General features: G+C 48.5%; 1 protein-coding gene across 7 annotated transcripts in view; it reads left to right on the forward strand.

The window, feature by feature from the left end:
* Positions 1-7429: 7429 nt before the first annotated feature.
* The window catches only part of PSPC1 (paraspeckle component 1), a 106344-nt gene continuing 89651 nt past the window's right edge, over positions 7430-24122 (forward strand). For 5 of the 7 annotated variants that reach the window (XR_010115992.1, XR_010115991.1, XR_010115994.1 and 2 more), the window contains exons 1-2: positions 7440-8075; positions 16178-16479. Coding sequence is in view for 3 of the 7 variants with exons in the window: in XM_063619025.1 (XP_063475095.1) it covers positions 7524-8075; positions 16178-16479 (854 nt within the window). In the remaining 4 variants the exon portion in view is untranslated. Of the gene's footprint in view, positions 8076-16177; positions 16480-24122 lie in introns of all 7 variants that reach the window. The other 2 variants (XM_063619024.1, XR_010115995.1) reach the window with 2 other exon arrangements.

Genomic DNA, 24122 nt, shown 5'->3' on the forward strand with positions numbered 1-24122 from the left:
CCCCGTCCGGGAAGAAATGAGGAGTGCCTCTGCCCGGGCGCCCCATCCGGGAAGAAGTGAGGAGCGCCTCTGCCCGGCCGCCCCATCCGGGAAGAAGTGAGGAGCGCCTCTGCCCGGCCGCCCCATCCGGGAAGAAGTGAGGAGCGCCTCTGCCCGGCCACCCACCGTCTGGGAAGTGAGGAGCCCCTCTGCCCGGCCGCCCCGTCTGGGAAGTGAGGAGCGCCTCTGCCCGGCCGCCCCGTCTGGGAGGTGAGGAGCGCCTCTGCCCGGCCGCCCCGTCCGGGAAGAAGTGAGGAGCGCCTCTGCCCGGCCGCCCCGTCCGGGAAGAAGTGAGGAGCGCCTCTGCCCGGCCGCCCCGTCTGGGAAGTGAGGAGCGCCTCTGCCCGGCCGCCCCATCCGGGAAGAAATGAGGAGCGCCTCTGCCCAGGCGCCCCGTCCGGGAAGAAGTGAGGAGCGCCTCTGCCCGGCCGCCCCGTCCGGGAAGAAATGAGGAGCGCCTCTGCCCGGGCGCCCCATCCGGGAAGAAGTGAGGAGTGCCTCTGCCCGGCCGCCCCATCCGGGAAGAAGTGAGGAGCGCCTCTGCCCGGCCACCCATCGTCTGGGAAGTGAGGAGCGCCTCTACCCGGCCGCCCTGTCTGGGAAGTGAGGAGCGCCTCTGCCCGGCCACCCACCGTCCGGGAAGTGAGGAGCGCCTCTGCCCGGCCACCCACCGTCCGGGAAGTGAGGAGCGCCTCTGCCCGGCCACCCACCGTCTGGGAAGTGAGGAGCGCCTCTGCCCGGCCACCCACCGTCTGGGAAGTGAGGAGCGCCTCTGCCCGGCCGCCCCGTCTGGGAAGTGAGGAGCGCCTCTGCCCGGCCACCCATCGTCTGGGAAGTGAGGAGCGCCTCTGCCCGGCCACCCATCGTCTGGGAAGTGAGGAGCGCCTCTGCCCGACCACCCCGTCTGGGAAGTGAGGAGCGCCTCTGCCCGGCCGCCCCGTCTGGGAAGTGAGGAGCGCCTCTGCCCGGCCACCCATCGTCTGGGAAGTGAGGAGCGCCTCTGCCCGGCCTCCCATCGTCTGGGAAGTGAGGAGCGCCTCTGCCTGGCCACCCATCGTCTGGGAAGTGAGGAGCGCCTCTGCCCGGCCTCCCATCGTCTGGGAGGTGAGGAGCGCCTCTGCCCGGCCGCCCCGTCCGGGAGGAAGTGAGGAGCGCCTCTGCCCGGCCGCCCCGTCTGGGAAGTGAGGAGCGCCTCTGCCCGGCCGCCCCGTCCGGGAAGAAATGAGGAGCGCCTCTGCCCGGCCGCCCCATCCGGGAAGAAGTGAGGAGCGCCTCTGCCCGGCCACCCATTGTCTGGGAAGTGAGGAGCGCCTCTGCCCGGCCACCCACTGTCTGGGAAGTGAGGAGCGCCTCTGCCCGGCCGCCCCGTCCGGGAAGAAGTGAGGAGCGCCTCTGCCCGGCCACCCATTGTCTGGGAAGTGAGGAGCGCCTCTGCCCGGCCACCCACTGTCTGGGAAGTGAGGAGCGCCTCTGCCCGGCCGCCCCGTCCGGGAAGAGGTGAGGAGCGCCTCTGCCCGGCCGCCCCGTCCGGGAAGAAGTGAGGAGCGCCTCTGCCCGGCCGCCCCGTCCGGGAAGAAGTGAGGAGCGCCTCTGCCCGGCCGCCCCGTCTGGGAGGTGAGGAGCACCTCTGCCCGGCCACCCACCGTCTGGGAGGTGAGGAGCGCCTCTGCCCGGCCTCCCACCGTCTGGGAGGTGAGGAGCGCCTCTGCCCGGCCACCCACCGTCTGGGAGGTGAGGAGCGCCTCTGCCCGGCCACCCACCGTCTGGGAGGTGAGGAGCGCCTCTGCCCGGCCACCCACCGTCTGGGAGGTGAGGAGCGCCTCTGCCCGGCCACCCACCGTCTGGGAGGTGAGGAGCGCCTCTGCCCGGCCACCCACCGTCTGGGAGGTGAGGAGCGCCTCTGCCCGGCCACCCACCGTCTGGGAGGTGAGGAGCGCCTCTGCCCGGCCACCCACCGTCTGGGAGGTGAGGAGCGCCTCTGCCCGGCCACCCATCGTCTGGGAAGTGGGGAGCACCTCTGCCCGACCACCCATCGTCTGGGAAGTGAGGAGTGCCTCTGCCCGGCCACCTATCGTCTGGGAAGAAGTGAGGAGCGTCTCTGCCTGGCCGCCCCGTCTGGGAAGTGAGGAGCCCCTCTGCCCGGCCGCCCCGTGTCTGGGTAGAAGTGAGGAGCTCCTCTGCCTGGCCGCTCCGTCAGGGAGGTCTACCACGGAGGCCAGAAGCAATGTGGGGGCTGGACGTGGTGGCTCACGCCTGTGGTCCCGGCACTCTGGGGGGCGAGGCGGGTTGATCACTTCAGGCTAGGAGTTCGAGACCAGTCTGGCCAACTTGGCGAAACATGAAGTATACAACAGACAAACCAACCAACCAACTCAATGACAACAAAACAGGTCTACCCTGGAGTCATACTCTAATTTTTTCTATTTTCCTCCCTTTCTGATCCTTTATCACACTTTCTTTTTCTTCCTCTTCCTTCTCCCTCTTCTTTGTCAAATAGAGGATTGAGTTATTATCACTGATCCATATAAAGTCCCTCTCTCATTTATTTTAACTCCCACCCCCATTTCTATTCCCCGACTTCCCATGTGCAACCTTCCTAATATGTTTGATATGCATCTTTTTTTTTGTATGTATTTTTAGAAAATCTTTATTGTTTTTGTATGCAAAAATTAATAAAAAAAAAAAAAATTAAAAAAAAAAAAAAGAAAATAAATGATGAACAATTGGAGACATATAATGCAGAAACTCTTTTTTTTTTTTTTTTAAACGGAGTCTCGCTCTGTTGCCCAGGCTGGAGTGCAGTGGCATGATCTCGGCTCACTGCAACCTCCGCCTCCCGGGTTCAAGAGATTCCCATGCCTCAGCCTCTCGAGTAGCTGGGATTACAGGCACAGGCACCCAACACCATGCCAGGCTAATTTTTTTTTTTTTTTTTTTTTTGAGACGGAGTCTCGCTCTGTCGCCCAGGCTGGAGTGCAGTGGCACAATCTCGGCTCACTGTAAGCTCCGCCTCCCGGGTTCACGCCATTCTCCTGCCTCAGCCTCTCCGAGTAGCTGGGACTACAGGCGCCCGCCACCACGCCCAGCTAATTTTTTTGTATTTTTAGTAGAGACGGGGTTTCACCGTGTTAGCCAGGATGGTCTCGATCTCCTGACCTCGTGATCCGCCCGCCTCGGCCTCCCAAAGTGCTGGGATTACACGCGTGAGCCACCGCGCCCGGCCTAATTTTTTGTACCTGTAGTACAGACGGGGTTTCACCATGTTGGCCAGGCTGGTCTCAAACTTCTAATGTCAGGTGACCCATCTGCCTTGGCCTCCCAAAGTGCTGGGATTACAGGCGTGAGCCACTGAGTCCAGCCAAATATCTTTTTTTTTTTGAGACGGAGTCTCGCTCTGTCACCCAGGCTGGAGTGCAGTGGTGCGATCTCGGCTCACTGCAAGCTCCACTTCCTGGGTTCACACCATTGTCCTGCGTCAGCCTCCCCGGTAGCTGGGATTACAGGTGCCTGCCACCAAGCCCAGCTAACTTTTGTATTTTTAGTAGAGACGGGGTTTCACCTTGTTAGCTGGGATGGTCTCAATATCCTGACCTCGTGATCCGCCAGCCTCGGCTTCCCAAAGTGCTGGGATTACAGACGTGAGCCACCACACCCGGCCTTTTTTGTATTTTTAGTAAAGACAGGGTTTCACTATGTTGGCCAGGCTGGTCTCGAACTCCTGACCTCAGGTGATCCACCTTCCTCGGCCTCCCAAAGTGCTGGGATTACAGGCGTGAGTCAGCATGCCCAGCCTATTTGTGGTAATGCATTTAAAGAGAGTTCAGAATAGCATTACAGGGAGAGCAGGAAGAGACATGTGGTCTCGGGAGGGACTAGTGAGCATGAGAGTGAGAGTTTGAGTTGGGATGACCTTGTTGGAGTTGGGATTTTTGTCAAAGAAAGGAAGGGAAATGGTCTTGAAGTTGAAAGGGATCAAGAAGCTTCTATTCTATGTCCTATGACACATGAGATATAGGATAAGAACACACCCACTTCTGGAGAGGGCTGCAGGGGAAGCAGTCCTCAGAAGAAGACCATGTTCCAGTTAAAGCAGGAAAGTGATCAGAGAAAAAGTTAAGGACAGATGATTTTGCTGATGACAGAGAGTGAATTTCCAAGGACAGTACAATAGAAGGCTTTGGAGCACCTGGGAGGGATGGGGGAAACTGGGTCAGATTGAGGACTGTATAGAGCTGGATGTGTATTAGAATCTGGGGGATTAGAATTTGGGTGGTGTTGGCCGGGCGCGGTGGCTCACGCTTGTAATCCCAGCACTTTGGGAGGCCGAGGCGGGCGGATCAGGAGGTCAGGAGATCGAGACCACGGTGAAACCCCGTCTCTACTAAAAATACAAAAAAAATTAGCCGGGCGTGGTAGCGGGCGCCTGTAGTCCCAGCTACTCGGAGAGGCTGAGGCAGGAGAATGGCGTGAACCCAGGAGGCGGAGCTTGCAGTGAGCCGAGATCGCGCCACTGCACTCCAGCCTGGGCGACAGAGCGAGACTCCGTCTCAAAAAAAAAAAAAAAAAAAAAAAGAATTTGGGTGGTGATGGCTGGGCACGGTTGCTCACACCTGTAATCTCAGCACTTTGGGAGGCCAAGGCGGGCGGATCACCTGAGGTCAGGAGTTCCAGATCAGCTTGCCCAACATGGCGAAATCCCATCTCTACTAAAGATACACAAAATTAGCCAGGCGTGGTTACATGTAATCCCAGCTACTTGGGAAGCTGAGGCAGGAGAATCACTTGAACCCGGGAGGCAGAGGTTGCAGTGAGCCGAGATCGTGCCACTGCACTCCAGCCTGGGCAAGAAGAATGAAACTCCGTCTCAAAAAAAAAAAAAAAAAGGATTTGGGTGGTAAATTTACTGAGGACTGAGGTAAATAGAGATTAGTGTTGATTGTGTTTTATTTTTATTCTTTTGGGTAGTTAAAAAATGTTTGTTCAAAGTATAACCTAAGTACAGTAACACCAGGTGCAGCGGCTCATGCCTGTAATCCCAGCACTTTGGGAGGCCGAGGCAGGCGGATCACGAGGTCAGGAGATCGAGACCATCCTGGCTAACACAGTGAAACCCCGTCTCTACTAAAAATACAAAAAAAAAAAATTAGCCGGGCGTGGTGGCGGGCACCTGTAGTCCCAGCTGCTCAGGAGGCTGAGGCAGGAGAATGGCGTGAACCCAGGAGGTGGAGCTTGCAGTGAGCCGAGATCACGCCACTGCACTTCAGCCTGGGCAAAAGAGCAAGACTCTGTCTCAAAAAAAAAAAAAAAAAGTACAGTAACATTCACCCTTTGTTTTGTCTCTTGTTGCCCAAGCTGGAGTGAAATGGCACCATTCAGCTCACTGCAACCTCCGCCTTCGCCTTCTGGGTTCAAGCGATTCTCCTGCCTCTGCCTCCTCAATAGCTGGGACTACAGGCTTGCGGCAACATGCCTGGCTAATTTTTTGTAATTTTAGGAGAAATGGGGTTTCACCATGTTAGCCAGGCTGGTCTCGAACTCCTGACCTCAGTTGGTCCGCCTGCCTTGGCCTCCAAAGTGATGGGATTACAGGTGTGAGTCACCGAGCCCAGCCAACATCCGCCCTTTTAGTGCACTGTTCGACTGAGTTTTGACAAAAGCATACAATTGTGTAGTCATCACCACAATCAAGATTTAGTTCCATCATTCCAAAAGCTTCCGAGTGTCACCATGTGGTTAACTGCCTTCCACACCCCAGTCCCTGGCAACTACCAATCTGTGTTCTGCAGCAATAGTTTTGCCTTTTCCAGAATGTTATATACACAGTTTGTAACCTTTTGAGTCAGGGCATTGCTTGTGTCAGTTCATGGTGCTGCTTGTATCAGTAGTTTATTCCTTTTTATTGCTGAGTAGTATCCTGTTATGTGGATGTACCACTGTTTATCCATTTACCAGTGGAAGGACTTTGAATTGTTTCTTTTGTTTTTGTTTTGAGGACAAATAAAGCCCCTGTAAACATTTGCGTATAGATTTTTGTGGGAACACAAGTTTTTTTTTTTTTTTTTTTTTTGAGATGGAGTCTCGCTCTGTCGCCCAGGCTGGAGTGCAGTGGCGCAATCTCGTCTCACTGCAAGCTCTGCCTCCTGGGTTCACGCCATTCTCCTGCCTCAGCCTCTCCGAGTAGCTGGGACTACAGGCGCCCGCCACCACGCCCGGCTAATTTTTTTTTTTTGTATTTTTAGTAGAGACGGGGTTTCACCGTGGTCTCGATCCCCTGACCTCGTGATCCGCCCGCCTCGGCCTCCCAAAGTGCTGGGATTACAAGCGTGAGCCACCGCGCCCGGCCAGGAACACAAGTTTTCATTTCACTTGGGTAAATACTTAGAAATGGGATTGCTATTGTAAAGTAAGCAAATGTCAAGCTTCATGAGATACTGCTGAACTGTTTTGCATAGTGACTGAGTTCATTTCTTTCCAACATTCATTGAGGACTCACCATGTGCCAGGAGCATAGAGTTGAGTAGTTGTTAGAGAATGTGGCCTGCAAATCTGAAATACTGGCTATCTGGCCCTTTACAGAAAAAGTTTGTTGACCCTTGTCATAAGACTAAGAGCTCATGGCCTGATTATACTAATTTTATAAGCAATTTCATGGAGTCCTCTGAGGCCAATCATCAACAGCAGTTATTTTATAGAATTGTATTGTTTAACTAGGAAATATAAAAACCTTGCTCTTGAAACAGAAATAAAGGTTTTTAAAAATTACTGGGAGGTATCTTGTTATTGAATGCTACATCCAAAATATGCAAGTTTTTATTTTTCCACAGTCATTGAAAAATGAGCTTGATAGGGCCAGGCGCGGCGGCTCACGCCTGTAATCCCAACATTTTGGGAGTCCGAGGCGGGTTGATCACAAGGTCAAGAGTTCGACACCAGCCTTAACAACATGGTGAAACCCTGTCTCTACTAAAAATACAAAAAAAATTAGCCAGGCGTGGTGGCACGCCCCTGTAATCTCAGCTACTCAGGAGGCTGAGGCAGGAGAATTGCTTGAACCCAGAAGGCGGAGGTTGCAGTGAGCCGAGATCGCGCCATTGCACTCCAGTCTGGACGACAGAGGGAGACTCCGTCTCAAAAAACAAAACAAAACAAAACAAACAGAAAATTGAGCTTGATATCTAAAAGGGTAAGGATGTTTACTCAAGTCATTGTATTTTCACACACTGCTGCACACATCACATAATTTGTCCCAAGAGTACAGCCAACAACAGTCTGATATTTTAGCAGGATGGGAAGTGACATCTTCACCCTCCTAGGGGGAGGTTTGTCGATTGCACGCGCAACGTTATGCGCATGCGCGGTCAGTCAACGGTCCGTTGGTGCCCGGAGTGCGCAGGCGCGTCGTTCCGGCGCCGGCTTTGGCAGAGGGGCGGGACTTGCACCGGCGTCTCTTCTTCCAACTGCAGTTTGTGGCAGCGCCATTTTGAATGTGCAGCTGCAGCGGGCGTGAGTTGGGGGAGGACGGGTTGCCGGCTCGCCTATCTAGCGGTCTCTTGATTGTCGATATTTTGTTGCCATACGTTTATATAGAGACGTATATATATATATATAGGCACACTATATATAAATCTAGGCTTGTATCTGGTGTCCGACGCGAAGTCAGTAAGATGATGTTAAGAGGAAACCTGAAGCAAGTGCGCATTGAGAAAAACCCGGCCCGCCTTCGCGCCCTGGAGTCCGCGGCGGGCGAGAGCGAGCCGGCGGCCGCGGCAGCCATGGCGCTCGCTCTTGCCGGGGAGCCGGCACCGCCCGCGCCCGCGCCTCCGGAGGACCACCCGGACGAGGAGATGGGGTTCACTATCGACATCAAGAGTTTTCTCAAGCCGGGCGAGAAGACGTACACGCAGCGCTGCCGCCTCTTCGTGGGAAACCTGCCCACCGACATCACGGAGGAGGACTTCAAGAGGCTCTTCGAACGCTATGGCGAGCCCAGCGAAGTCTTCATTAATCGGGACCGTGGCTTCGGCTTCATCCGCCTGGTGAGTGTCAGGCCGCCCGCGCGAGGGAACAAAAGGACTGTCGGGGTGGCCGCGGGGTCGTGGGGCTGAGGCCACCCTCGTCCCAGGACGCTGTCTCAACCTGTGGCAACCGTGGCGCCGCTCGGCCTCATCGATCCTCCTGTGCGGGATTGGCCGCTTCCCCAGCTCGGCGCCTTTGGTTTCGAGTTCGCGGTCCCGGGATTTCCTGCGCTCACGGTGGCCGCCGTTTTCTGCCGTGCGCCGATCGTGCTTTGCGGTGGCTGCAGGCCTGCTGCCCTGCGCTGGATCGGGCATGGTGCACCCTGCCCAGGTAGCGAGCGCTCCCGGGTTCCCTGTTGCCCCGGGTACCGAAAGGGTCAGGGGACAGGGGCGGGCAGCGTTTTGGGCTGATAATTCTTCAAGGCAAAAATCGTGCCATAAAAAACGAATTGGATGTAAATTTGGAAAAGAAGCTTCAGTCGGACCAGACGTATCACTGGCCCGTGAGGGTCCAGGAGACTTGCTTCTTAAACAATTATTCACATCCCATCCTTGGCTTCAACCACACCTATATGCGTTTAAGGGTAGACCACTTTATTTGTTTTTAAATTAAATTTATTTATTTTAATAGAAATGGGGTCTCGCTATGTTGCCCAGGCTGGTCTCGAACTCCTCGGCACGAGCGATCCTCCTGCCTTGGCCTGCCACTTTCTCAACTCAGTGCAGCCTGCTATTTACCTCAAACTGCTTAGGTGCCCAAACTCTGTACTCAAGTAACACCGTTTAATCTGCAGTAATGAGACGGTGTTTAATTGTATGTATCAAATATAGTGTTTTTCTACCAGACATCCTGGAGAGTTTCACGTTTTTATAGGGGGGAGAGTAGATGATACACAGTACTACTTCATAAATTACTGATACATATCCCAGTATCAGAGTAATATAGCTTACTCCCTTTTAATCTGAACTTTGAAAAGTTTTCCAATAATTTATGCAAAAATTTTGATTCCTTTATATTTAAAAAAAATTTGAACAAGCCTGGCCAACATGGCGAAACTCCATCTCTACTAAAAATACAAAAATTAGCTGGGCGTGGTGGTGCGCGCCTGTGGTCCCAGTTACTTGGGAGGCTGAGGCAGAGGCTGCAGTGAGCTGAGATCACGTCACTGCACTCCAGCCTGGGCGACAGAGCAAGATCCTGTCTCAAAACAAAACAAAAATTGCGAAGGTTTACGCCTTTTTTTTTTTTTTTGAGGCTGGGTCTCACTCTGTCACCCAGGCTAGAGTGCAGTGGTGCGATCTGAGCTCCTGGGCTCAAGAAGTTCTCCCACCTCAGCCTCCCGAGTAGCTGGGACTACAGTCACGCACCCCCAAGATCGCCTAATTTTTGTATTTTTTGTAGAGGCGGTGTTTCGCCATGTTGCCCAGGTTGCTTTCGAATTCCTGGGCTCAAGCGATCCTCCTGCCTTGGCCTCCCAAAGTGCTGGGATTACAGGGTGAGCCACTGTGCCCGGCCTGGAACTTTGACTTTCAAAATTGGGTTCTCTGTCTGGACGATACAAAATCTTAATATGTAGAGAAAATTGTAATTACATGGTACGGTATTTTTATTGATTTTTTTCTTTTTAAAAAAATCTAAAACCTTTAAGATACTGTAATTTTTTTTTTTTTTTTTTTTGAGACGGAATCTTGCTCTGTCACCAGGTTGGAGTGCAGTGGCGGGATCTTGGCTCACTGCAACCTCCACCTCCTGGACTAAAGCGATTCTCCTTCCTCAGCCTCTGGAGTAGCTGGAATTACAGGCGCCCGCCTTCATGCCCGGCTAATTTTTGTATTTTTAGTAGAGATGGGGTTTCACCACCTTGGCCAGGCTGGTCTCGAACTCCTGACTTCAGGTGATCCACCCCCCTCAGCCTCCCAAAGTGCTGGGATTACAGGTGTGAGCCACTGTGCCCGGCCTCTTTTTTTTTTTTTTTTTTTTTTTTTTGGGTGGAGCTTCACTCACTCAGGCTGGAGTACAGTGGCACACTGGGCTCACTGCAGCCTTGCCTCCCAGGTTGATTCTCACTCCTCAGCCTCCTGAATAACTGGAATTATAGGCATAACACCACTCCGGGCAGATTTTTTTTTTTTTTTTTTTTTGAGACGGAGTCTTGCTCTGTCCCAGGCTGGAGTGCAGTGGCATGATCTTGGCTCACTGCAAGCTCCACCTCCCGGGTTCACGCCATTCTCCTGCCTCAGGCTCCTGAGTAGCTGGAACTACAGGCGCCCGCCACCACACCCAGCTAATTTTTTGAATTTTTAGTAGAGACGGGGTTTCACCATGTTAGACAGGATGGTCTCGATCTCCTGACCTCGTGATCCTCCCGCCTTGGCCTCCCAAAGTGCTGGGATTACAGGCGTGAGCCACCGTGTCCGGGCTGATTTTTGTATTTTTTTTTTGTGTTTTTTTTTTTTTTGTTTGTTTTTTTTTTTTTTTGAGACGGAGTCTCGCTCTTTCACCCAGGCTGGAGTGCAGTGGCGCGATCTCGGCTCACTGCAGGCTCCGCCCCCCGGGGTTCACGCCATTCTCCTGCCTCAGCCTCCCGCGTAGCTGGGACTACAGGCGCCTGCCACCTCGCCCAGCTAATTTTTTGTATTTTTAGTAGAGACGGGGTTTCACCGTGTTAGCCAGGATGGTCTCGATCTCCTGACCTCGTGATCCGCCCGCCTCGGCCTCCCAAAGTGCTGGGATTACAGGCGTGAGCCACCGCGCCCGGCGATTTTTGTATTTTTAGTAGAGATAGAGTTTCACCATGTTGGCCAAGCTGGTCTTGAACTCCTAACCTCAGGTGATCCACCTGTCTCGGCCTCCCAAAGTGCTGGGATTCCAGGCGTGAGCCACCATGCCCGGCATATTATTTTTTAGGGTTTTAAAAATTTACATATAGTAGGCCAGGCGCAGTGGCTCACGCCTGTAATCCCAGCACTTTGGGAGGCCGAGGCAGGCGGATTACGAGGTCAGGAGATCGAGACCATCCTGGCTAACACGGTGAAACCCCATCTCTACTAAAAGTACAAAAAATTAGCCGAGCGTGGTTGCAGGCATCTGTAGTCCCAGCTACCTGGGAGGCTGAGGCAGGAGAATGACGTGAACCCAGGAGGCGGAGCTTGCAGTGAGATTGCACCACTGCACTGCAGCCTGGGTGACAGAGTGAGACTCCGTCTCAAAAAAAAAAAAAAAAAAAATTTACATATAGTAAAGGGCACACATTTTAAGTGTACTGGTTGGTGATTTTCGTTTTTTCTCTTGGGATAGAGTGCCCAGACTGGAGTGCAGTGGCATGATCATGGCTCACTCTAGCCTCCACTTCCTGGGCTCAAGTGGTCCTCACACCTCAGCCCCTCAGGTTGCTGGGACCACAGGCACACATCACCACACCCAGCTAATTTTGTTTATTTTTTGTAGAGACAAGGTCTCTCTCATTATGTTGCCCAGGCAGGTCTCAAACTCCTGGGCTTAAGTGATCCCTCCTCTTCAGCTTCCCAAAGTGTTAGGATGACAAGTGTGAGCCACCATGCCTGGCCACTGGTTTGTGAATTTTGACAAATGTATATGTCTGTTTAACTCAAACCCCTATCAAAATATACATATTATCACCCCATGAAATGTCTTCATATTTCTTCCTATTCTCACTTTATTTTATTTTATTTTTTTTTTGAGATGGAGTCTTGCTCTGTCACCCAGGCTGGAGTGCAGTGGTGGGATCTCGGCTCACTGCAAGCTCCGCCTCCCGTGTTCACACCATTCTCCTGCCTCAGCCTCCCCAGCAGCTGGGACTACAGGTGCACACTGCCACGCCCGGCTAATTTTTTTGTATTTTTAGTAGAGATGGGGTTTCGCTGTGTTAGCCAGGATGGTCTCAATCTCCTGACCTCGTGATCCTCCTGCCTCGGCCTCCCAAAGTGCTGGGATTACAGGCGTGAGCCACTGTGCCCGGCCCTATTCTCACTTTCAAGACTGTTTCTAACGTCTGCCTCTTAAGAGTTGTTGGATTATATGATGTATTAGGTAAGAAAGTACCCATCTCATTTTAGGTGTTTATTAAGTGCTTGCTGCGACTACTATTACTAGTGAGTTAAAAGCAATAAACAAAACGACTGTTTAGAATGCAGTTATCCCTCAGTGTCTGTGGGGGATTGATTCTAGGACCTCTTCCAGTACTAAAATTCGTAGATGCTCAAATCCTTATACTGTGTAAAAATGGCATTGTTTTTCCATGTTACCCATGCAATCCTCCTGTATACTTTAAATCATCTCTAGATTACATATAATACCTAGTACAATGTAAATGCTATATGAATAGCTGTTACGCTGTATTATTTGGTTTATTTTTTTGTTTGTTTATTTTTTTGAGACGGGATCTCGCTCTGTCTCCCAGGCGTGAGTGCAGTGGCGCTGTCTCAGCTCACTGCATCCTCTGCCTCATGGGTTCAAGCGGTTCTCCTGCCTCAACCTCCTGAGTAGCTGGGACTACAGGCATGTGCCACATGCCTGGCTAATTTTCGTTTTTTTTTTTTTTTTTGGATTTTTAGTAGGGATGGGGTTTCACCATGCTGGCTAGGCTGGTCTCGAACTTCTGACCTCGTGATCTGCCCGCCTTGGCCTCCTCCTAAAGTGCTGGGATTACAGGCATTAGCCACTGCGCCCAGCCTATTTATTTTCTTTTTTTTTTTTTTTTTTTTGAGACGGAGTCTCCCTCTGTCGCCCAGGCTGGAGTGCAGTGGCGCAATCTCGTCTCACTGCAAGCTCTGCCTCCTGGGTTCACGCCATTCTCCTGCCTCAGCCTCTCCGAGTAGCTGGGACTACAGGCGCCCGCCACCACGCCCGGCTAATTTTTTTGTATTTTTAGTAGAGACGGGGTTTCACCGTGGTCTCGATCTCCTGACCTCGTGATCCGCCCGCCTCGGCTTCCCAAAGTGCTGGGATTACAAGCGTGAGCCACCGCGCCCGGCCTTATTTTCTTTTTTTTTTTGTTTTTTTTTTTTTTTTTTTTTTTTTTTTTTTTGAGATGGAGTCTTGCTCTTTCGCCCAGGCCGGAGTGCAGTGGCGCTATCTCGGCTCACTGCAAGCTCCGCCTCCCGGGTTCACGCCATTCTCCTGCCTCAGCCTCCTGAGTAGCTGGGACTACAGGCGCCCACCACAGCGCCCGGCTAATTTTTTGTATTTTTAGTAGAGACGGGGTTTCACCGTGTTAGCCAGGATGGTCTCGATCTCCTGACCTCGTGATCCGCCCGCCTCAGCCTCCCAGAGTGCTGGGATTACAGGCGTGAGCCACCGCGCCCGGCCTATTTTCTTTTATTTAAATTTTATTTTTTTATTTTAAAGGAATAAAGACGAGGTCTTGCTATATTGCCTAGGCTGGTCTTAAACTACTGGCCTCAAGGATTCTTCTTGTTTTGGCTTCCCAAAGTGCTGGATTACAGATGTGAGCCCCCTTACCCTGCCTGTCAATTTTAAATTGTTTCTTTCCCAAATGTTTGCTTTTCTTTCTTTTTTTTTTTTTTTTTTTTTTTTTTGGACACAGGGTCTCTCCCTGACGCCCAGGCTGGGGTGCAGTGGTGTCATCTTGGCTCACTGCAACCTCTGCCTTCTGGGTTCAAGAGATTCTCCCACCTCAGTTCCCCAAGTAGCTGGCACTACAGGTGCTCACCACCATGCCCTGGCTAATTTTTGTATTTTTTGGTAGAGACTGGGTTTTGCCATATTGGCCAGGAGGCCGGTCTTGAACTCCTGACCTCAAGTGATCTGTCTGCATCAGCCTCCCAAAGTGCTGGGATTGCAGGTGTGAGCCACTGGGCCTGTCCCCGAATATTTTTGATCCACTTTTGGTTGAATCCATGGATACAGAGGGATGACTATATCTTTAAAAAGGGTAACTTCATTTGTTTTTGTAAAAATAATTCTATAGGTAGATTTTTGCAATAAAGGGCAATAATTTCCAGCTGTCATGAACACTTTAGGGATTGAATAAAGAGCTCTTGTGACCTTAAGACGTTTTTCATAAGACAGTATGTTTGTATTCTTACATATACATATAAAGCCTCTTCAGTTGTCCTTGGAGAGTTCCCATAACACAATGAAAAAGACATACTTCTATTAAATTTACCAGTTCCTTATTTATTGTTTTAGGTGCTGCCCATATTCTACACCAACTTTGAATTCTCAGAGTAGAAGGAAGTTCTCTTACGTTGTAGTTTCAGCAATGAGCATATTTTTTAGTTTATAATAAGTGCATATGTACACTTTATATAATGGCGAGAACTATTATAGCTTGTGAATGTTGCCTTTGTTTCTCTTCATGTAATAGTGAGAAATGTGTAACCCATGCCAGTATTTCAGGAGAAGTCATTAAGAAGACATTGGCTAGGGCAAGGTGGCTCACACCTGTAATCTCACACTTTGGGAGGCTAAGGTGAGAGGACTGCTTGAGGCCAGGAGTTCAAGAGACCAGCATGGGCAATATAGTGAGACCCCCCCATCTCTACAAAAAATTAAAAAATTAGCCAGGCTTGGTGGCATGCACTCGTAATCCCAGCTACTTGGGAGGGTGAGGCAGAAAGATCCCTTGGGCCCCAGAGTTTGAGGTGGCAGTAAGCTATGATTGTGCCACTGTACCCCAGCCTGGGCACCAGAGTAAGACCCTGTCTCAGACACCTCCCTCCCCTGAAAAAAAAACCCAAGAACTAATAGTTTTACATATAAAATTGAAGAGAAATGAAAATAAAAAGAAAAGGTGATTTGTCTGGCTGTAGAGAGGTGGGATGTTTTGTTAAGATATAAAAAACAGGCTAGGCGCGGTGGCTTACGCCTGTAATCCCAGCACTTTGGGAAGCTGAGGTGGGCAAATCTTGAGGTCAGGAGTTCAAGACCAGCCTGGCTAACATGGTGAAACCCCGTCTCTACTAAAAATACAAAAAATTAGCTGGGCGTGGTAGTGGGCACCTGTAATCCCAGCTACTTGGGAAGCCGAGGCAGGAGAATCTGTTGAACCTGGGAGGCAGGTTACAGTGAGCTGAGATTGCGCCATTGTACTCTAGCCCAGGTGACAGTGCCAGATTCTGTCTCAAAAACAAAAAAAAAATCAACGAGATAAAAAACATAAAGGGTATGGAGAATTTTTCCTTTGATGATAGTTTCTAATCAAGTTACTATTGTTTTTTATTTTTATTTTTTCCGAGACAGAGTCTTGCTCTGTTGACCAGGCTGGAGTGCAGTAGCGCCATCTCGGCTCACTGCAACCTCTGCCTCCTAGGTTCAAGAGATCTCTTGCCTCAGCCTCCCAGGTAGTTGGGATTAAGGCGCCTGCCACCACGCCCAGCTAATTTTTGTATTTTTAGTAAAGGTGGGATTTCACCATGTTCACCAGGCTGATCTCAAACTCCTGACCTCAGGTGATCTGCCTGCCTCAGCCTCTCAAAGTGCTGGGATTACAGGGGTGAACCACTGTGCCCAGCCTCTAGTCAAGTTGTTAATATGTGTTTTTAATATATGTAGGAGATTTTAAAACTATTGCTTTGAATATTTAGTAGTTGGTAACTGGCCTTATGAAGAGCTCATCTTTAAATGATTACTTTTTTTTTTTTTTTTTTGAGTCTCGCTCTGTCGCCCAGGCTGGAGTGCAGTGGCGCAATCTCGGCTCACTGCAAGCTCCGCCTCCCGGGTTCACGCCATTCTCCTGCCTCAGCCTCTCCGAGTAGCTGGGACTACAGGCGCCCGCCACTACGCCCGGCTAATTTTTTGTATTTTTAGTAGAGACGGGGTTTCACCGTGGTCTCGATCTCCTGACCTCGTGATCCGCCCGCCTCGGCCTCCCAAAGTGCTGGGATTACAAGCGTGAGCCACCGCGCCCGGCCAATGATTACTTTTAACAAAACAATGGAGTTGGGACCTTTTAATTAAAATGTTTAAAATGATCATTGAATAGTTAAAAACCATGTGATACCAAAGTTAAAAGATACAAAATCAAATTGACCCTGTCAGCCATTTGCTAAAGCTACCTAGTTCTTCCTAGAAGCCAAACACTGTTTTGAATTTTTTCTGTTACTGTCATCTTTTAAAAATCTTTTTTCTTCCTAAAAAGGAATCCAGAACCCTGGCTGAAATTGCAAAAGCAGAGCTGGACGGCACCATTCTCAAGAGCAGACCTCTACGGATTCGCTTTGCTACACATGGAGCAGCCTTGACTGTGAAGAACCTTTCTCCAGTTGTTTCCAATGAGCTGCTAGAGCAAGCATTTTCTCAGTTTGGTCCAGTAGAGAAAGCTGTTGTGGTTGTGGATGATCGCGGTAGAGCTACAGGAAAAGGTTTTGTAGAGTTTGCAGCAAAACCTCCTGCACGAAAGGCTCTGGAAAGATGTGGTGATGGGGCATTCTTGCTAACAACGTAAGTTTTAAATATCTTGTCCTTCTTCTATCCAGTTACATATGGGCTTCTCTCTGTTCTGGAATTCTGTCTTTCCTTGCAGTTCATACTAGCATATGGTAAGTAGCTGTTGAGTAAATATTCAGTGAATATAAATAAGAAATTTTTGTGTACTGGTAGCTACGAGTCAAGAGTCGTGTACTTTCTTCAAACTTCAGAGTTTAAATCTCAGCAGTGTTTTGTATTATGATTTCATTTAACTTACTGAACATATATATACAAAGTAAAATCTATAAACTTAAGGTAATCCTTTCAGAAATTGTAATCAGCTTTATTGGCACCTAATTTACATTCATAAAAAGCACCTCAGGGGTGCGGTGGCTCAAGCCCTAGACTTTCAGTGGGCGGATCACCTCAGGTCAGGAGTTCATGACCAGCCTGGCCAACAAGGCGCAAAACCCCGTCTCTACTAAAAATACAAAAATTAGCCGGGTGTGGTGGTGCATGCCTGTAGTCCCAGCTACTGGGGAGGCTGAGGTTCGAGAATCACTTGACCCCAGGAGTCGGAGGTTGCAGTGAGCCGAGATCATGCCACTGCACTCCAGCCTGGGCGACAGACTCTGTCTCAAAAAAAAAAAAAAACAAAACCTCATCTCTTCTAAAAATACAAAAATTAATTGGGCATGGTGACACATCCCTGTAATCCCACCTACTCAGGAGGCTGAGGCACGATAATTGCTTGAACCCTGGAGGCAGAGGTTGCAGTGATCCCAGATCATGCCACTGTGCTCCAGCCTAGGTGACAGAGTGACCTTGTCTCAAAAAAAATAGTACCTTGGGCCAGGCGCGGTGGCTCACGCCTGTAATCCCACTCTGGGAGGCCGAGGCGGGTGGATTGCTTGAGCTCAGGAGTTTGAGACCAGCCTGGGCAAATGGCGAAACCTTGTCTCTACTAAAAATATGAAGAATTAGCTGGGCTTGGTGGTGCATGCCTGTAATCCCAGCTACTTGGGAGGGTGAGTCACCAGAATCGGTTGAACCCGGGTGGCGGAGGTTGCAGTGAGTCCAGATTGTGCCACTGCACTCCAGACTGGGCGACAGAGCGAGACTCTGCCTAAAAAACCAAACCAAAAACAACAACAACATAAAAATATCTTGGGGGCAGCGTGGTGGAGTGCACAGTAGTCTCAGCTATTTGCGCTGTAGTCCCAGCTACTCAGAAGGCTGAAGATGGGAGGATCACTTGAGCCCAGGAGGTCAAGGTTGCAATGAGACCCGGTCTCTATTTAAAAAGAAAATTAAAAATAATAATAGTAATAAAATAATAAAAATAGACATTCTGTTGTAGAGCTCAATGAGGTGTTTTTTTTTGTTTTTTTTTTTTTTTTTGGAGACGAGTCTCACTCTGTCGCCCAGGCTGGAGTGCAGTGGCGATCTTGACTCACTGTAACCTCTGCCTCCCAGGTTCAAGCAGCTCTCGTTCCTCAGCCTCTTGAGCAGCTGGGATTACAGGTGTTACAGGTGTGCACCACCATGCCCGGCTAATCTTTTGTATTTTTTTTTTTTTTTTTGAGATGGAGTCTTGCTGGGTTCAAGTGATTCTCCTGCCTCAGCCTCCCGAGTAGCTGGGATTACAAGTGTGAGCCACTATGTCCGGCTAATTTTTATATTTTTAGTAGAGATGGGGTTTCACCATGTTGGGCAGGCTGGTCTGGAACTCCTGACCTCAGGTGATCCGCCCACCTTGGCCTCCCAAAGTGCTGGGATTACATACATGAGCCACCATGCCTGGCCCGTATTTTTATAGAGACGGGGTTTCACCATGTTGGCCAGGCTGGTCTCGAACTCCTGACCTCAAGTAGTCCACCTGCCTGGGCCTCCCAAAGTGCTGGGATTACAGGTGTGAGCCACTTTGCCTGGCTGAGCTCAATGAGTTTTAACAAACATATGTACTCATGTAACGCACTGCCATAATAAAAATACAGAACACTTCCATTACCCCACAGAAGTCTCTTGTGCCCTTTTATAGTTATTCTGCACTCTACCTGCCTTAGATAGCTATTTCTGTTACTATAAATAAGTTTTGTGTTTTCTAATATTAAGTGAAGTCATATAGTATGTATTCTTCTGTGTCTGGCTTCTCTTGCTCAGCATATGTTTATGAGATTTCATTCATATCTTTGTGTGTATAGTATTTTGTTCCTTTTTATGGCTGAGTCATATTCCATAGTATGGACATAACTATGTTTTGTCCATGATATATGGATGGATATTTGAGTTGCTTACAACTACTGGCCATTGTGAATAAAGCTACTATGAGTATTTGTTTACAAGGCTTCTTGTGAATATTAGGCTTTCGTGTGGCGTAGGTAGATATTTAGGGGTAAATTGCTGTATGTTTAATTGTATAAGAAACTGCCAAGCTCTTTTCCATAGTGGTTGTATCATTTTACATTCCTACCAGCAATGAGTGACTTCTGGTTACTCCACGTTTTACCCACACTTGGTGTTTTTATTTTTTATTTTTATTATTTTTATTTTATTTTATTATTATTTTTTGAGACGGAGTTTTCGCTCTTGTTGCCCAGGCTGGAGTGCAATGGTGCGATCTCAGCTCACTGCAACCTCTGCCTCCCGGGTTCAAGCGATTCTCCTGCCTCAGCCTCCCAAATAGCTGGGATTACAGGCATGTGCCACCATGCCCAGCTAATTTTGTATTTTTAGTAAGATGGGGTTTCTTTTTTTTGTTTGATTTTTTGTTTTTGAGACGGAGTCTCGCTCTGTCCCCCATGCTGGAGTGCAGTGGCGCGATCTCGGCTCACTGCAAGCTCCGCCTCTCGGGTTCACGCCATTCTTCTGCCTCAGCCTCTCGAGCAGCTGGGACTACAGGCGCATGCTGCCACGCCCGGCTAATTTTTTGTATTTTTAGTAGAGACGGGGTTTCACCCTGTTAGCCAGGATGGTCTCGATCTCCTGACCTCGTGATCCACCTGCCTTGGCCTCCCAAAGTGCTGGGATTACAGGCGTGAGCCACTGCGCCCGGCCGTAAGACAGAGTTTCTACGTGTTGGTCATGGTGGTCTCTAACTCCAGACCTCAGTTTGGCCTCCCAAAGTGCTGGGATTACAGGCGTGAGCCACCGCGCCCAGCCTATTTTTAATTTTTTGTTAATTTGCTTTTTGAGGCAAGTCTCCATGTGTCACCCAGGCTGGAGTGCAGTGGTTCCATGTCGGCTGCTACAACCTCTGCCTCCCGAGTTCAAGTGATTATTGTGCCTCAGCCTCCTGAGTAGCTGAGACTACAGGCGCCAGCCACCATGTCCGGCTAATTTTTTTTGTATTTTTAGTAGAGACAGGGTTTCACATGTTAGCCAGGATGGTCTCGATATCCTGACCTTGTGATCCGCCTGCTCAGCCTCCCAAAGTGCTGGGATTACAGGCGTGAGCCACTGCGCTCAGCCCCTCCTTGTTCATTTTTAATTGGGCAGATTGTCTTCTTACTGAATTATCAAATCTAGATATGTCTGTGTTATAAATCTTCTTCCCAGTCTGTGGCTTGTTTTTTTTTTTTTTTTTTTTGAGATGGAGTCTCGCTCTATCGCCCAGGCTGGAGTGCAGTGGCACAGTCTCGGCTCACTGCAAGCTCCGCCTCCCGGGTTCACGCCATTCTCCTGCCTCAGCCTCTCCGAGTAGCTGGGACTACAGGCGCCCGCCACCACGCCCAGCTAATTTTTTGTATTTTTAGTAGAGACAGGGTTTCACCGTGGTCTCGATCTCCTGACCTCGTGATCCGCCCGCCTCGGCCTCCCAAAGTGCTGGGATTACAAGCGTGAGCCACCGCGCCCGGACTGTGGCTTGTTTTTACATTTTTTTCTTTTATTTTTATTTATTTATTTTTTTGGGAAGGGGGACACAGTCTTGCTCTGTCACTCAGGCTAAAGTGCAGTGGAGTGATCTCGGCTCACTGCAGCCTTGACCTCCTGGGCTCAAATGATTCTCCTTCCTCAGCCTGCTGAGTAGCTGGGACTACAGGCATGTGCCATCACGCCTGGCTAATTTTTTGATTTTTTTTTTTTTTAAAGTAAATATGAGGTATTGCTATGTCACCCAGGCTGGTCCCTAACTCCTGAGCTTAAACTATCCTCCTGTCTTGGCCTCCCAAAGTGCTGGAATTACAGGTGTGAGCCATTGCATTTGTAAAGTTTTTTAACTTTAACAGTGACTCTCAAAGAGCAGATGTTTTTATATTTTATCAAATCCAAATTTCATCAATTTTTTTTTCTTGTATGTTTTGTTCTTTTTGTGTCCTTGTATGATCTTTGCCTAAGATTGCAAAGCTTTTCTCATGTTTTCTTGAGAAATTTTATAGCTTTTACATTTTATACATTTTGAGTGTGACGTAAAAATCCTTGTTATCGTGCAGGTCTCCAGTTGTTCCAGCACCATTAATTGAAAAAATTTATGATTTCCCCTTTGTTGCCCTGTTACCCTTGCATCTTTATTAAAAAGCCTGGAAAAAAAAAATCTATACTTTTTTGTTTCATTGACCAGTTTGTCAGTTCCAAAATTGTACTTGCTTAATTACCATATTTACCCTAAGCTTTGAAATCAGGTAGTATAATCATCCAATTTTATTTTTTCAAAAATTTTTTTGGCTATTTAGGTTCTTTGTATTTGCTTATTGTATGGTGCTGTCAGCTATTGGTTGGGATCATTCAGATGTTTTAGGGTTTAGGGAATTTAGGGTTTAGGGAATTGATCCCTAAAATTTAAAAACTTTTGTTTCCTGGCTCCATGGAGCTTAGTTGCTGATTTGTAAGCATTTTAAAACTTATTTTCAGCTATTAAGCATTGATACTAAAACTGAAATTCATGCAATATCTGCTGTTTTACAACACAATCTTGTCAGAGGCTTTGCTCTTATTCTCTTTCCTTAGAGAATGCTCTTTCTTCAGATTGTCATAGATCTTGCTTTTCCATTTTATTTTTATTTTTTAATTTTTAATTTTTTATTTTTTTTCGTAATTTTAATAGAGCTGGGGTTTCACCATGTTGGCTAGGCTGATCTTGAACTCTTGGCCTTAGGTGATCTGCCTGCCTCAGCCTCCTGGAGTGCTGGGATTACAGACGTGAGCCATTACTCCAGGCCTACTTTTTGTATTTTTTGTAGAGGTGGATTTTGTCATTTTGTCCAGGCTGGTCTTCAACTCCTGAGCTCAAGCAATCCGCCTGTCTCAGCTGGCCTCAGCCTCCCAGAGTGCTGGGATTACAAGTGTGAGCCATTGTTCTTCTCTGTTTTTTTTTTTTTTTTTTTCTTTGAGGCAGTGTCTCAGTGTGCCTCCCAGGCTGGAGCGCAGTGGCATTATCACAGCTCATTGCAGCCTCGACCTGCTAGGCTCAAGTCATCCTCCTACCTCAGCCTTCCAAGTTGCTGGGACTATAGGCATGTGCCACCACACCCAGTTAACTAACGATTTCTTATTGATAGCTTTTTTTTGGAGACAGGGTCTTACTCTCACCCAGGCTGAATGCGATCATAGGTCACTACGCCCTCGACCTCCTCAGGCTCACATGATCCTCCCACCTCAGCCTTCCGAGTAGCTGGGACCACAGGCATGTGCGACCACACTTGGCTAATTTTTTTACTTTTTGTATTTTCGCCATGTGGCCCAGGCTGGCCTTGAACTCTTGGGCTCAAGCGATCTGCCGATTTTGGCCTCCCAAAGTGCTAGGATTACAGACACAAGCCACCGCTCCTGGCTGGTAGGATTGATTGATTGATTGATTGATTGATTTGAGACAGGGTCTCGCTCTGTCACTCAGGCTGTAGTTCTGTGGCATGTTCTTGGCTCACTGCAACCTCTGCCTCTCGGGTTCAAGCAATTTATGTGCCTCAGCCGCCTGAATAGCTGGGATTATAGATGTTCACCACCATGCCTGGCTAATTTTTATATTTTTAGTAGAGACGGGGTTTCACTATGTTGACCAGGCTGGTCTTGAACTCCTGACCATAAGTCATCCGCCTGCCTCGGCCTCCCAAAGTCCTGGGATTATAGGCTTGAGCCACTGCGCCCAGCTGCAGGCTTGGTTTTTAAAACTCTTTTCTGCACACTTTTCCTGTGCAGAAGAGTACAAAAATAATTTTGTACTTTTCCTATTTTATATTTATATTTGAAAGGGATTGCTTTTTCCAACATTTTATTTGCTTTATCATATCTTTCCATTAAATGAGATTACTTTTAGACAAAAAAAAATTCTTTAAGAAAAACATTATAATATTTTCATTGCCTGTTGAAAATAATGAGTTATCTAGGAAAACCTGCTGATAAGTATGACTTAACTTTTTAGGAAAGCAACATTAACCCTTGATATACTATCAGTGCTAATTGGATCCAGTTTTAGTTTTTTGCTTTCTTTTTTTTTGTAAAGATTGATATTTCCTTATTTGTTATTTGTAGTTATTTGTAAAGATTGATACTTCCTTATTTCTTAGAGGTCTTCAAAAGAACAAAAAGAAAAAATTAAAAAAAATTAAAACAAGCTGAGTGTAGTAGTAGGCACCTGTAGTCCCAACTACTCTGAAGGCTGAGGTTTGCTTGAGCCCGGGAGTTCGAGACTAGCCTGAGCAACGTCGTGAGACCCCTGTCTCTCAAATAAAAGAAAAAAAAATTAGATCCCTTTTCTTAAAATTACCACATGGATCTGTTGTGTCATTTTGTAAATCTAAGATATCATTATCAGATCCTAGTGATTTTTTCTCCATCATAAAATATTTTATTAATATTGTCATCCTGGTAATTATTATTATTTTTGAGATAGAGTGTCATTCTGTCACCCAGGGTGGAGTGTAGTGGCATGATCTTGGCTCACTGCAACCTCTACCTTCTGGGTTCAAGTGATTCCTGTGCCTCAACCTCCTGAGTAGCTGGGATTACAGGTGTGCACCACCGCACCCAGCTAACTTTTGAATTTTTACTAGAGACGGGCTTTCACCATGTTTGTTGTGGCTGCAGCCTGGTAATTATTTTATCATTACTATTCAACTATTCTCAACCATGCTTATAAATATGCAGTTGAGCTAAAATGAAAAACCATCACAAAATGGTACATGTCTACAAGGGTGATTCAGTGCAGAAATAAATTGTCATCATTACACATTCTTCATTTTAAAAATTACGTGTAGCTTGGGCAACATGGCAAAACCCTATCTCTACAAAAAAAATAAAAAAAATTAGCCAAGCATGGTGGTGCACACTTATAGTCCCAGGTACTTGGGAGGCTGAGGTGGGAGGATCACTTGAGCCTGGTAGGTCGAGGCTGCAATGAGCAGTGATCATGCCGCTGCAGTGAGCAGTGATCATGCCACTGCATGGCAGCCTGGGCAACAGAACGAGACCCTGTCTCAAAAAAAAGAAATTACATGTGCAACATATTGCATTATCTTTTAAGCCATCTTTTTTTTTTTTTTTTTTAAGGCAAGTTCTGCTCTCACCCAGGTTGGAGTGCATTGGCACGATCATAGCTCATTGTAACCCGGAATTCCTGGCCTCAAATGATCCTCCCACTTCAGTCTGCCAGAGTGCTAGGATTACAGGCACAAGCCACCTTGCCCAGCCCTTAAGTCACCATGTTTTTTTAGTACTGTATATCCTACCTTGTTTCCACA

The sequence above is a fragment of the Symphalangus syndactylus genome, chromosome 15 (assembly GCF_028878055.3).
Source record: "Symphalangus syndactylus isolate Jambi chromosome 15, NHGRI_mSymSyn1-v2.1_pri, whole genome shotgun sequence".
In the NCBI taxonomy this organism is placed as follows: domain Eukaryota; kingdom Metazoa; phylum Chordata; class Mammalia; order Primates; family Hylobatidae; genus Symphalangus; species Symphalangus syndactylus.